This window comes from Pholis gunnellus (genome assembly GCF_910591455.1).
Source record: "Pholis gunnellus genome assembly, chromosome: 12".
Classification (NCBI taxonomy): Eukaryota; Metazoa; Chordata; class Actinopteri; order Perciformes; family Pholidae; genus Pholis; species Pholis gunnellus.
Genome location: NC_136539.1, coordinates 6,727,591 through 6,742,717, shown reverse-complemented (window position 1 = coordinate 6,742,717; position 15,127 = coordinate 6,727,591). Strand labels below are relative to the sequence as shown.

The 15,127-nt window shown below is 41.0% G+C and overlaps 1 protein-coding gene across 1 annotated transcript in view; it reads right to left on the bottom strand.

Moving 5' to 3' along the window:
• The window catches only part of dnah7 (dynein, axonemal, heavy chain 7), a gene marked incomplete at its 5' end in the record, with an annotated part of 68,040 nt that extends 53,494 nt beyond the window's left edge, over positions 1-14,546 (bottom strand). The window contains 18 exons of the mRNA XM_079170230.1: positions 4,471-4,657; positions 6,032-6,402; positions 6,532-6,672; positions 7,939-8,118; positions 8,724-8,870; positions 9,031-9,255; positions 9,498-9,576; positions 9,895-10,022; positions 10,313-10,585; positions 11,048-11,227; positions 11,397-11,574; positions 11,703-11,822; positions 12,520-12,645; positions 12,864-12,933; positions 13,083-13,263; positions 14,026-14,189; positions 14,278-14,365; positions 14,475-14,546. Coding sequence (XP_079026356.1) covers positions 4,471-4,657; positions 6,032-6,402; positions 6,532-6,672; positions 7,939-8,118; positions 8,724-8,870; positions 9,031-9,255; positions 9,498-9,576; positions 9,895-10,022; positions 10,313-10,585; positions 11,048-11,227; positions 11,397-11,574; positions 11,703-11,822; positions 12,520-12,645; positions 12,864-12,933; positions 13,083-13,263; positions 14,026-14,189; positions 14,278-14,365; positions 14,475-14,546 — 2,910 coding nt within the window. The remainder of the gene's footprint in view (positions 1-4,470; positions 4,658-6,031; positions 6,403-6,531; positions 6,673-7,938; positions 8,119-8,723; positions 8,871-9,030; positions 9,256-9,497; positions 9,577-9,894; positions 10,023-10,312; positions 10,586-11,047; positions 11,228-11,396; positions 11,575-11,702; positions 11,823-12,519; positions 12,646-12,863; positions 12,934-13,082; positions 13,264-14,025; positions 14,190-14,277; positions 14,366-14,474) is intronic.
• Between the last annotated feature and the right edge of the window lie 581 nt (positions 14,547-15,127).

Below are 15,127 nucleotides of genomic sequence, written 5' to 3'. Positions count from 1 at the left end.
AAATGGTACAAATGAGAGTTCGAAACCTTTTTGTTTTTGTTTTTAAACAATAGTCCATAGAAACGACCTAAGCTACAGTAACTGAAACTCACTTCAAAGGTTAAATTAAATGATGAAGCTTTGACTGTGTTTCAGTGGGACGTTTAATTATACTGGCTAAGGGTGTCTGATTGATGAACAGTGATTCTAGCTTTTCATAGATTTCATCCGGACAAAGTACTAACCGGGCTATTTTTATATTGAGCCTGCCAGCGGGAAGCTATTCATGAGCACAGAGAAGGGATAACAATGCCCTAATGCATGTATTATGCGTGATAATATGGGTTTTATGCACCAAACAGATGGCTTCAATGGGGGACAGCAACTGTACCCGGCTGATATGGCAGGTCTGCAATCTGTGTGGGGAAAAAAGAAAACACATAATCTAAAGAGAGTATTTTTCTTTGTTCCAATCTGACGCACACCACACATCCAGGACAAATAATGTCCTGTTCAAGGCACATCCTGCAGAGCATTAAATTGGCAAGAGCATGATTATAATATTAAGTGAGCTACTCCTTTGCTGACTATTGTGGTGAACTGGGTGAACACATCAGTCTTTTAGTAACCAATATGTCAGTCATCTCCTTCATGAGCTCAGATGGTTAACTGTTTCTCCGATCCTCAGCTCATTAGAGGGGCAAAGGTTTGGTGTGCTGCAACGTCGAAAGGCAGCAGGTTCACAGAAATGAGTCTTTTAAATTGATGGGGGGGGGGGGGGGGGTTTCTGCAAGTGTGTACGCAGTAGTAGATAAGTGACACATTAAAGCAGGCGGCGAATAATAACTAAAAAAAGATGTGGAGGCTGTGAGGCGCTGGATGATCAGTGGATCTTGAGCAGCTCCCAGTGGTTGGTCTCATGACAACAGCCTGGGCGACAAAACCCTGAAGTGATCTGTGGGTAGGAGAGCTGCACTCCAGCCCCGTGGTAGTATGGAGTTGAGATGAGTCCAATTTCATGCGCTGCTGATCAATGCCATGGACGAGATGAAGGGATGTGTTCTTTGTCAAGATTTTGATGCAGTATACGTCTACGGGGAGGGAAGTTTCTCCTATAACTGGCCTCCACGGTATGGGGGTGTATAATCATTTGCTTTAAACTTATCAGGAAACTAGGTATTAATGAAGAAGAAGAAGAGTATAATGTAAATCATAAGTATTTATTCATAAATATTAACCTGCGGTAATCAATACTTCCTATTATTAGTTGAAAATAGTTCAACGGTAGATGCAAACAGTATTATCAGTTTTGTTTCTAAAGTCATTTAGATAAATAACTGAACAGTGTTCAAATGTCCTAGACTCAGGATGCCCAAAACCATCACCTCACCGTACCTTTTTACAACATATGAGAATAATCTACTGTCATCACTGGTGGCTCTATTCATTCAAGTTATTCATGTCCACATTGGTAGCCATTCAGTGTGTGGATTACAAAATTCAATTGCTGACACTTCCAGTAAAGACTAGTCACTTGGCATTTACATTTCCCACAAACGCAATACATTTTCTGACAGACCTAGTTTTTAATTTAGCGCTATCCCATCTACTGAGATACCCTAAAATGCAATCGACTCTCTTGTCCTGACAAAGAGATAGAAAAAACTCAAATCAAAATGTTTTAGGACAGTCTCAGGTTGGTGGAAACAAGGTAGCTTTGAGTCTTCAATTTGAGGATATATATTTATGATCAACAAACGTGTTATTCATGGTAATATAGGACATATCGCAACAACACTCGAGAAAAATTCAGCCAAATAGCCAAATGTGACATACCAACGCATAATGATATGTTTTCCCTTGTCTTGCTCCATCACCTCACTTTGCTAAACAAAAATCATTCCGTCACCCTGCAGCTAACTGTTTTAGATTTGCGTTAAAAGGTCCTAGAGAAAAGTAGAATGAGTAGAATTAGAAGCAGGATTAGAAGCCTTGCACACTACTTGTACCTGTGTGTCTGTGATCTGTGGTCTGAAAGTGAGCAATAGTTATATCATTTGGAAAAAGATGTTTGACAATTTCCAGTGCCCTGACACTACACAATTAACTTACTAAGACAGAAAATGTCAGTATCAAATACCATATTTACTTTCTTATTAAATCACACAGATGGTAACAATGAAAAATCCTTCCTGAGTGTCTAAACCCATTAAGGTAACTAAGCTTCTCACCAGGTTACATCATACACATGACGATAACGTCTTGTGACGAAGCCACTTTTTTGCAATGCTAAATTATATATAAGCACATCAACATTAACTAAACTATATGTACTGTAAATGTGTTCTTGGTGCGTTTGTCCACCAAACACTTAACAAAAGGATCCATGTGTGACAGAGGACCGACCAGTATTTTAAATGTTGTCTGTTATTTCCATCTTAAATTACTTTTATCAAATAAAATAAGTATGATGCAATCAACCATTAAATTACACAGAGTATTATAGTCCCTGTTCATCAGTAGATTTAATTGTATCTTATCTAACATTGGCATAATTTACAGTATACATACAGTACATACAAATTTAATCTCACTGACTTTAAAAATCAACAATACATATTTTTCCTCTAACCTGTGTTGCCATTTATCAACCTAGATTGTTTTGGTGTGAGTTCTTTTTGGAGATATGGGTGATAAAGACGTCTGCCTTCTCTCTAATATAATGCACTGTATGGCTCTCGGCTTGTTTCATGTATGAACTATGGTTGAAAGAAAAGAGCTCTGTGGATCATCTTGAGTAACCGGGTCTAGTTCGAGTTTTTCAAATGTATTTTTGGAGCTTTGAGCGCCACAAGACGAGAGCCATAGTCCCAATATATAGAACTACGCAACTTACACCAAAACGCTCTATAGCACCACAGGTAAGAAGAAAAATATGTATTTTGGATTTGGGGGGGGCGAACTGTCCCTTTAACAAAATCTCGACAAACTTAAGAACTCTTGCTAAACTAAAGATGATAAAGAAAACATTTCCTGCAGCTTGATAAGTGCAAACGCAAGTGTAAAACTCGCTCGATAACCCTGTGCGTACACTACTCACAGTGGACAGGACAGTACGCGTGCACATCTGCATGTGTAGGCTGCCTGTCCCTTGGTGACCTCATTTTCTTTGTGGCTCGGTGCGGCCCTGCCCCCTCCAGACAAAATCCATAATTCCTATTTGATGGTGCAGTCAGGCTGGGCTTTCTAGAGGACACCGTCTGAAATTGATGCGTCTCATTTCAGGTCTACTGAGGACGCCAATTACCCTTTGGAAACTCTTTGAGGATGCTGGTGCAACACTCTCTATCCTCGCTCTATTGTTTCTGTCTTGCTCTCTATCCCTTTTCCTACTGATTTCCTCTCTCTCTCTCTGCACGGCCTTTCCATGCTTCTACTGTATACTTCTGAGCCTCTTGCTTGCCTCTGTATTTCATTCTCACCCTCTGCTGTCACTCTCACCGGTGTACACGTGTGAGTGTTTATGTTACTTTCGCCGGAGCTGTGTGTGGATTTTGGTCACATTAATTGACGAGCAAATTTTCTGATCAGGCTTGCAGCATGTCACTATTTCCAATGATTGGTTCTTCTTTTTTTCGCATTACTGAAATGTGTGGTGCACTTACAGAGGATCATTATCACTCCAGGTGTGTGGAAATAATTCAGAAGCAGCAACACTTCAGTAGGAAATGGCTCTGTACCGTCAATACATCAATTTGATTGTTGAATGTGTTCCTGTTCGACCGAGATTTAAGCGGCTGGCGCTTTTCTTTTCTTTTCTTTTTCTTGGAAAGAATGTCACTGTGTGCTCATCAAACTATCCATTCTGTTACTGTTGAAAACATTTACTTTTAGTTGGTGATGAAAATGTTAAAAAGATGGACCATGTCCTAAATATTTAGATTTAGCCCTTATAGTTTGGGTACATTTAACAAGGGTATTTATTTTCTTAATTTGTGATGTGTGATGATTTTACTACCTGTTGCATTTTGCAAGGTCAGCCAGTACGAGAGGGCCAGTTCAGTACTATTCCTTTAACAGCAGATGTCTGGCTACTCAGAAATTATGGGTTGAGTTTTTGTTCCACTAATAGTTGTTGGGATGGGTTTCTGTAAGATGCCTATTAGTCAACCTTTTTCCAAATGATCCGAGGACTGCACTAACATACTTTACTCCAAACCTAAAGCCATTCATGGCCATTTTTGACAGATCTGTTTAATATGCTGCAGTTGCCCCTTACAGTTATGATTGTGGTTCAGTGGTCTCTAATTAGATGCAACGCTCTTATCTTGGCTATATCTGCAATGGTAGATCCCCCTTTGGGTTCCGCCTTTTGGATAGTGATAGTCCCCTGATCCCCCTAAGGATCATGCCCCTCCACAAAGAGCCCCTTTGAAAAGACGACGGTCTTCCTAATCATGACTGCACCCTGCTGCAAAAATACAATCTTACCAGTGAAACTTGTTTCATGGTGTCCCTCCAGGTTTTGTCAACAGTTTTGTAACGGCGTCCCTCCTCAGGCATCTGAATCAAGATGTCCGGGGAGCTGAATATGGGCTCCAGGTAGAGCCAAGTGGACTGCACCTTCAACCATTCATCCAGGATCTCTTGGAGGAGTATCAATTTGCCCTCCCATTCCCTACAGGAGAAGATGACTACATGTGAGTGGGAATATACACCTACAATTAATATCACTTAACTGTGAAAACAAAATCACTCTCCACTTTTCATGGAAGGACAAGAAGCCAAGAATGGAACAGTAATAATGATCATAACACAAAGGAAAAGGAGGTTTGGGAATCCTGGATGTCTCTTTATATTATCTTGCATTTAATGCCAGATATCCTCTGATCTGTGGTTGGTTCACTCAGTGGCGAATTCCCAACAGGATTGCATGGCTTTTGCAGCCGCTAAACCTGCACAAATAAGACAAAAAGAAACCCTACAAAGGGTGAAATGCACTCCTAACTTAATTGCCAAGCAAACAGCTTCTCAGTGCTCTTGAGCTATTTGCACATATTTTAATGAATATGGTAATAAGCAAACATTTGGCACAAAAGTGGCCCCAATTCACAGAAATCTGTGCTAATAACCCCATGCAGTTACAGTGAAATGATTTGCATGTTCAGAGCGTTGGTGGTAACTGAAGCGCATTCGTGAGTTTCCAGTGATGTTGGATGCAATGACAGTTGTGTCATGAAAAATAAATTAATATAGCTCCCTTATACATGTAATCTTTTAAAAAATACATCAGAAAAAAAACGAAGGAAAAATACGATTCTTGTATAAACAAATTAACAAACTATTTCCTTCCTCTACCGTAACAACAAAAGGCTCATTGCATTCAGCTGCAAAACTTTATAAGTGAGTTTGCGCTATAATATCTTTAGTGCAATATCTTTGGTGAATCTGACCTTGAGACGAGGCAGATAGCAGTTGTAAATGATGATGTAAATGATGATGCTATCAGCGGCCGCAATCTATACTTGGTGAATTTGCCCCTTCAGTATAACATGTAGCTGGGATTGTCTTTTTAGCCTCACTGTGGTATCATCCACTCACACCCACAAAGCTACATAATGGCATTAAAAAGGTCTCATGTGATATCACAAAGAAATTCATTAAAAAAACGTACACAGTAGCTGCTTTAGACTCCTGCCAAGTATTGCAAAAATATGTTTCTAAAAGCTGCAGGGAATCCTGTGTCAAACTGTGCCTGGAGGCAACATATTATTGCAATAACCTCACAAATTACAGAGGACGGGGAAATGACATCATTGGCTGAACTCAAGAGGCAGATGAAAACCTGAATGAATTACACAGTATGCTCAATTGAAGTGCACCAGTTTATTACCAAAGTAAAAGCTGTTGATTAACAAACAATAAAACTTAAAGTATTCTGTTTTGTACGTTCAACTAGGCCTACCATGTGTACATACTTTATAACATTAGTGAATTGCTTTTTTTTTCAAACAAGCAAAATAATGCTCAAGAAAATCTTCTCATATCTTACCGTATCTGCACCTCAAATGGCTTAATGAAAGGTGAGCCCCTCATGGTTTGTGTCTTCACAATGTGATCGTCCAACAGCATCTGCACATCGTCCACAGATGACAGGATGGTGGTGCCCGTGTCTCGGTAGGCCAGGAGGCTGAACTCTATGTCGCTCCACTCACTGGCCATTTTCTCCATGGTCTTCTCTATGGAGTACTCCTTGCTGGCTACCTCACTGATGCCCTCAAAGCTGCTCAGGTGCTGTTCCAGGCGCATGGATAGGAACTGAGCCACGCAGGCCTGGTCATCAGCTGGCTGCAGGGAGACGACGCCAGACACCTCCGACATGGCCTCCCAGTGGCGATCACGCAGGCCTGGGTTGCACAGTATCTATGAAGGAGTAGTAAAACATGGCTTCAACTTTACTCACAGCAGACATAATCTATCAGAAAGACGTTTTAATTACATTTTTAATTTTAAAGTAATTGAAACTCAGATATTAAATGTTTAGGGTCGTACCTGCACTAAAGGAAGGTGCTCCTTGAAGTCTTCCACCTTAGTCTTCATAGTGGTGGCTAAGCTCAGGGCTTTGGGTACATTACTGAAGCCTTTCTCCAGCTTGTACAGTGTGCGCCAGAAGTTATCAACATCCACCTCTAACTACAAGGGTGGGGTTACAAAGACACCAGAACAAAATAGAGTGACTATGAATTAAAAATTGCCAACTGAATTAATATAATAAAACATTCCATTATACGAAAACAGTATACATATATATATATGTATAGTTAAAGTCGCGGAGGTAACACTGCCAGTTAGCTGCTGTAGTAATAAGAGCTGGGTGTGAAGTTGATGGAGGAAGTGTTTCGGCTTTAATGCGGTTAACACTGACAGCAAAGGGCATTTAGGAGGAGACCTCTCCTCTCCCTCCTGTGTGTTTGTGCTATGGTGGGTTTGTTATAGCCTACGGTCTGTGGGAGAGTGAGAGGTGACAGAAAGGGGAGGGGCCGTAGTTTAGGCAAAGATTGGTATTAAGACTAGAATGAGTACCAAATACCACATTTTTAATCGTAACCATGTTAGAGTAATATAGGGCTGTACCGAATAGTTTGAAGCTTCAATAACACTGTTTTTTGTGTCTTCTTATATTGCCTTGTGTTTTTTTTATATCTTGTCTTAACACCCCTTTATGTCTAGTATAAAGTTCTTTGAATTGCCTTGTTGTTGAAAGATGCTATACGAAAAAAAATACAAAAAATTCTTTGCCTAACGACTGCTATAACCAGAGCCAATTAGAGTTGTCTTGCTTTACAACATCAGTACAGACAGAAACTGAGATGTCAATCAAGCAGTGGGGAACAGGAGATTGGGGCAAATTAGTGTGTTTGTGAACGGTATTCACACCTGCACATCTACGTCTCTAACGCGCTAAAGAAGATGTCCCGTCAATGTCGTGTTGTCGACAATGACGACTGATATGCTACATAATTGATTTATGACATACAGTGTGTTTGAAAACTGAAATCCATAAATGCCTGTGTGTGTGTGTGTGTGTGTGTGTGTGTGTGTGTGTGTGTGTGTGTGTGTGTGTGTGTAACAGTGTGCAAGAGAGGCAGCTTTTTAAATCCTGTAGAGTTATTGTGAATGAAACCTGAATAGCTGGATAGGTTTAAAGGAAAAGAAAGAGAGACAGAGAGCTGTCAAAGCTTTCAAAGAACACAGAATTTCAAACAAAGCTTTGTACTCAGATCCAGCTGTTACAGCTGGCAATCACAATTTACAATGTACAACTAATAGTGTGACACAAATACATCCTGCAACATGTACACACACAGTTCAGGAGGTATGACGGCATCCAAAGCAGCACTGAAGCTGTAATGACACAATGTCCAACTTAATAACAAAGGAATTTCCAAACTTTGGTACCTTGTCTGGGTTCACATGCGAGAGCGGTCCATGGAGCCACTGCTCGTTCTGGTTTAGGAAAGCAGTGGCTGTCTCATAGAAGCGCAGGAAGGGTGTGAGTTCGTCCTGGATCTTCTTACGCTGCGGGTACTGGGACGTAGACCAGCCGTAGGCCTCCTCCTCCTCATTGAATTCATTTATCTTTCCAGAGTGGCAGAAAGGTTGAAAGAGAAGCATAGAAGGAATGAAGAAGTAGACAAAGACATAAAAAGAAAAGATAGAGGGATAAATAGGTGAGTGTCAATGTATGGATGACAAAAACCTCACAAAGCCTTTTTCAACACCTGTGACTGAGTTCTTTTTTTTTTACAGCAAATGCTGCCCTCTACAGGTTATATATTTAAAAGCACATACTGTAATTCAACTTCAAATACAATGAAATTATCCACTGTACAATGATTGTGTATCTTACAGTCAGATACATGTCTATCCACGACCACCAAATCATACATCACCTGCTCTTACATGTTTCAGCGAAGTACCTCTAAAATCAAATATTATGCTCAGTATTGAATGGATCTTATCCACCAATGTAAAGTGGCCTGTACTGATACAAACAAAGACACTGCATGCTATATGTATGATCATGTTTCTGGCATCAGTATAACTAAACTTTGTCTACATGATTTAGTGCCATATTGGCCTACTGTCACTTTGCATAGCTTTCATTTGACAGAGCTGTTGCCACCGTTTTGAACTGCTTTTTCTCTACTCCCATATTTTCAAGCATTGAAAGCCTGGTGTACCTTTTCCATGGCTAACTCCAGTTTAGCATTGAGGGCCTGGGATTTCTTCAAGTAGTTGCTGAGATCTGTCAGCTCACCAAAGCTGCTATACTCCTTCACCTGTACTCTGTAGCTCTCCAGTTCTTCCACAAATTGGTCGCGGCACAACTGGAATGCACAAAAAGAAATGCCCTCTTTGTTCTCTAGCAATACTTTCTTTTTTTTACATTCACATTTAACAATTTTCTCCTATACAGTTCTCACGCAATAACATCCAGACTCCAGTCAACAAATCACTGGGTTCGATAGATAGTGTAGAAACACAGACCTTAAGGTCACTCTGATATTGCTTTGTCTTTTCGGTAATGATCTGTTGGTGTTCCTCAAAGATGGATGGCATACGCTTGTGCCACTGGAAGGTCTGTGTGTTGAGCTCCATGTCCAATGGTGTGAGGGTGACAAAGTCCATCAGCAAACACAACTGTGTGCTGGATTCTGCCAATCGTTGCGCCAACAGAGGCATCTCTGTGGTCTCCACCTTACAAATGAAGGCCTGGATGGGAGTACAGGGCAACAACGCACACTAGTAGAGTACTTCACCTACTGCCATTGCCACAGTACAGTTAGTGGGTGTGAACAAAAACATGTAAAGTCTTCATCAGTTATTACTGACTGTATCTTTAAAGCGTAATGTCATGCCTGACTGCTTTGTGGACAGAATTGTGAGGGACAATTGCATGTACTGTAACTCACTGCACCACGCTTGTCTGTCAGACAAACATTTGGGTTAGTCACCTTAAGCTCGACGAGTTCCTGCGTGTCAGATGGTGTGCTCAGTGCCTTCTCTGCAATCTTCTCAAATTCATCACAGAGCCTGTGGGTGGAAGAGCATTAATACGGTGGCATTTCCAAAGGTTTTTACAGACCTACAATTTGATTATGGCAGAGCCTGGAGTTAAGGGGCACCATTGGGATAGAGGCCAATACAGCAGCTAACACAGGGACTAACATGGGTGCTACAGTACATTCCCCTTGATTGGCACAGTTTTTATTTCGAGCAGGCACCAGTGTCCAGGCAAAGTCTGAACTCTGAAGCTTTATGTGTTGTTAAACCAACTTGTCAACTTTTTTTGCATCTTAAATTTCTGCGTGGTTGTGGAGAGAAAAAGTAGAAAAAGGCGAACCAACTGACTTCTTGTTGATTTCCTGATGGTCCTGTAGCATCCGAGAAACCAGTTTCTGCTGTAGCTCCTGAGCACGCTTGAGGAGAGAGTGGATAAGCTTTTGGGACTGAACCTCAAAGATGCCAAGACGTACCACCTGTTGGTCAGTAACACAATCAACATAAACCATAGACGGACGTAGTCATGGAAAACATCAAGGTATAAAGACCGGTGCTTTTGAGGTTTTCAGATTGTTTAGTTATCTGGATTTTTTTTTCCATGCAGAGTGATAGTTATTTAATAAAAAAACATTACCAATCATATTTTACATTTTAGATTTCTTCAAACATCACCAACAGCTAATGGTCTCAAATGTCAGGGTAACATATAACTTTTACAGCCATCAAATGTTCATTTGTGATGACTTTCACCTTGCTGATCAAGTACCTGGCATGATGTGTACTGGATCCGGTCAGCAAGCTGCTGGTAGTGAACCGCATCCGCCGTGATTTCCTGGAAGGAGTGCTGCTCACTGAGGAACTGCTCCACGTCCTCCTCCGCCCGCCTGGATACCAGTGTGGCGTATTCATCATACTCGCGGACATACTCCTTGGCCTTGACACTTTCAGCCCAGAACACACTGCGCACCTCCTCCTGCTGGGCCTGGAGAATCTCTGGCAGGATGATGGGCTTTAAGGTGCTTACAGTATGGGATCTTGACTAGAAAGACACGGAGTAGGGTGCAAACACAAACGGAAAAAAACTAAATATGGCAATGCCATGATGAGCTACTGCGATTTTAAAATACAGAACAGGGCATACGGACAACAAGACTGCAGGGAAAAGGGTTTTGTTGTCTAAGAGAAGTGTTGATTCAACTTCATGATCATTTTGGAGGCTACAGTTTGGGGTGCTGTTGAACTGAATTGTGTTATCCTGACAGGTGTCTCCATTATTCTGTATACGCCGTTTACATCAGTGAGGGAAGGCTAAATAAGAAAAACGCCTTGTTATAATGATTCTTGAAAATGATCATAAAGTTGATCCAACAAGTGAATTGTAACCTTCATGAAGGTAGGATTTATTGCAGGGTTGTTGTGTTAGACTGCGTTAGTTTCAGCTAGGGGTACCTAATAAACTGGCAACTAAGTGTGCATACTAAACACACACTGTCCCTCTTACCAATTCTTGGACCGGTTTGGTTTCTATGCGAGGCACCATGCTGATAGAGCTGAGCATGAGGTCATAGACGTGAAGGAGGGCCTCCTCGTACAATTTGAGTTTGGGCTTAAACTTGATCTCCCTGTCCTCCAGGATCAGATGCAGCACAAAGCCCGGGTGCTCATAGGCTCGCTCTGACTGCTAAGATGGTGGAGCCAAAACAAGGCAGAGAAAGAACTGTTAGTCCACCTGTACGTCAACGGTCAAAATCTAAACATTTAATGAAATTATATGATAATTTCTTCCAAATCCAGGATGTTCGACTCTACTAAAATATATTAGTATATAAATTTTGTAAGCATTCTCCTACCGGGTCTTCTGAAAATAGGTGTGTGTAGTCCCTCATTGAGTTTAATGCAAGGCTCTGAAGCTGGGAGGTCATCAGTGCAGCGAGACAGTTTAAGAACAGTTTGGCTTTGTGCGTCGAGGCCGGCACCAGCTTGGACCTGCACCCCCTAGAGTAAATGTTTTGTACTCTGGGAGCCCACCTGGTGTAGAAAACAGAGAATCAGAGAATAGTCAAATGGTCAAAGCTTCAATTCATTTTACGAATGTCAACTTAGTAGATGTATTTAACTGAGCACAGGTATCTTGGTGTTAAGTTAAGTGGACTCACTGTTGGAGGAGGGTCTCTCTGGCTTCATCGACATGTCTGGTGACAATTTGCTGAAACTCAGGGAGCTCCATGGACTCCTCTCTGCTGTGGAACTCCTCCACATCTATCAGACGGAGCTTTCTGCAAGCAGGAGATCATAGGCAAACATAGATCTACTGCAGCAGTTGTACTTTCAGGGGTGTGTGACATGGGATAACATAGAAGTGTCTTTAGAAAAGCACAGACACATTTTAGATTTGTTTCGATGATCTAACACCATTTTCTATTATTCAACACTTTGTCATGGTTCTTCAAAAAAGCTGTCCGTGCCGTTAAAGCAGCCGTAATTTTGGAAACAGGAAATGATTTATACAAGGTTTGAACTTTTTTTTAATTTACATTTTAAACTTAAAAATATCATTTAGAATCATGCACAGATATTTTATTGGTTGCTGTGTCAATACCTACATTTTCAGCTGAAAACGGTGATCCCAACTGCCATATGTTAGACATTAGCATAGTAATTGACCCACAGTTACAATATTTGATGAATAGAATTTAGAATAACATTCAATAATGCATAATAGCCTGCTGACAAGTACTAATGTATGTGTGTCATGTATGTGGGCCACATACTGACTTTTTAAATGAGTATTATAGAAGAAAAGATCTAAAAAACATTGAACACATGTTGTTTTTCCATTTATAATAATTAATGAAATCCATTTTTTAAAGGCTAATTTGACTTACATTAATCAAGCTCACTCAACATTTAGATTTCAGTTTCATTCTAAATAGTTAAGACAATGAACCCTAAATCACATCATTGCATACTTACTCGAAAAAGACATGCCACATTTTCAGCACCTCCTGCAAAGTGGGGTTGATAGAGTGAAGCTTATCTCTCATCATCTTCTGTGCATGGACAAAGGCTTTGTTCCATGGTTTTGGCATTACCTCCAGTCTGACAGTGACAGATATCAGAGGGACAGTGAAGAACAGACTTTTCATTTCCTCCAGCAAACTGTATGATTCATAATGCTGAAGGACTTCCAGTCACTGCGTGGAGGGGACATAATCTCTACGTAGCCGTCCATGCTACACAGTATACGTAAGCAGAGGCACTTCATACTTCTCACAAGACACACACGCAACATTCTCCGTCACGTCCTGCTGACTTACTCAAGCCTGTGGGGGGGCCGCTTTTTCAGTTTGTCCTCGTCATTTTCTGAATCTCTGAATATAAATTTCACTGCAATCACAAACAAATGATAGTGAAACAAACAATATTTTTTTTCCCACAGTCTTGTGTATTACAAGTCACCCAGTCATCACTTATTTTTGGGTAACACGGTTAATACAATACTACAAGTTCATAAGAGTTTAAATGTAATTAAATACCGATTGCTGTCTTGATGCCGAGCAGATAGTCCTCCTTAATCTCATCGACCAGTAGCTGAAAAGGCGTGCTCGGGCTCCTCAGGTGGTAGGGAACCATGTCCTGAATGTTCTCCAGCCAAGAGTCCAACAGAGGAGCCACATTCACCAGGTCGACCCCTCTCTGGATGTAGTATTTGTATCTCTGACAAGATAGAATAGCACAAACCATTCTCAGCCGCAACATTTTGAACAAACAATGCCTTGAACATGAATTTTATTTTATTTTTTGGTGACAGTGATAACTGGATAATGAAAAAATATCTACAGCATGGGCTCATTGAAGCGAGGGTTAAATTGTTGTGGAGCATGTCATACATATTAAGTGCACAACATTTACTATCAGGGGTGCAGTAAATATTCCTTTTCCATGTTGTGTTCACTTATTTATAAACTAGACCACTGCACATACAAATGCTAAAATAAAAAACAGGGTACTTAGATATATTGTTTGGCCTGAGTATAAGCGATAATAGAATTCCAACTATATCGAAGATTTGTTTCTTATATTGAACAAAGACTGCACTGAGAAAGTATCCTACCTAGCAACTGCAACCACTGAGACCGACAAAACAAAACGGTGATTAAAAAGCCACCATATCAAGTGTCCTGAAAAGATTATGATGGCCACAACACCTTCATTATGGGCACATAGATAAAAGGTGGTCTGTACATGGTTTCAAGTGTGTCTTGCTTTTCACCATTTCACGGTTATTGTTTAGTGTAAATTTGGAAGTGCCACATGGTGGAGAGTCTCCGTCCTCGTCCTCCTCCTCCTCCTCCTCCTCCTCCTCCTCCTCCTGACTAAAAAAAGTGGAGAAATCTGAGTCACAACAATTGCTTCTAAATGATATGGATAGTTCAGCTTTATAAAAAACAATACACCAACTCACCATATGAATTTAACCAGAGCTGCGCGGAGATTCTTGCGCTTTTTTGATTCTGTGAGGCTGCTGCTGCGACGCTTGGACCTCCTGTGGATCTGCACGGCCATTCTGCTCTGGAGCAAGTTCCGGCCTCTGCCATAACTTTGACCACTGGGTCCACTGTCATCATCGATCAGGTCCTCTCCTTCAGCACACACGGGGGGATCAGATCAGCACAAATAACACGGTCCTTAAAGTAGTTACTAGAATAGCCCAATGTGATCAGAACTCACTATTCACAGCTGCTTGAGCTGTCGGCCGGAGTGGAGGAAACAGCGAATATGAAGGTACTGTATCCATCCACGGCTGCTTTCTGTGGACCTGATAAAGAGTATGATATATATGATATAGATCATATATCATATATAAGAAGTATCGACTAAGTTTGTGTTTGACACAAACTATTTGAGACGTGGTTAGATAAACTTACCGGTGGTGGGTTTGGTGGCAAGAACGCGAAACTATCAGTTGTATTTGTTTTGTTCTTCCTGGCTGAACTCATGCTGGTACTTGTGCAAAGTTGTCATAAGCTAAAGAAAACGTGAGTTAGCTCTTTCACTAAACCCCGTGTGTCGTTGCTAGGACCGTTGCTAAGGACACAACTGTGAGCTCGCGCGAAGCTTTAGCACCACCCATGCGCTGCAGGCACGAGCAGGAGTTAACGGATAGATTATTAGCTAAACCGGCTGCTCAACTTAAAAAGATTTGCAGTTCTGCTAATGTTTTATCTTCTTCCCCCTCGTGTGGTTTGTCTTAAATGCCCACTGTGATAACTCTGCTTCAGTAAAGACATTTGAGGTTGTCTAGATACCTGCAGTCTCAATTTGGGAATTTCAGCGCCCCTAGCAATACAGTTGATGGAATATTCCATTAATGTGAAGTGTGCGGGGGTTACTGATGGTGAGAAAATAAGTTGAATGGAATTTTATGTATTAATATATATATATATGTTGGAATAAAACCACAGATTTGTATGAGTATTTTCCTAATTGTATCGTGTTTGGCTCGTATACCCACGTATCCTGTGATAGACCTCTGCGGACGTGAAGCATGCCTTCCCTCGGGCTCACGTAGAGTGTGTGT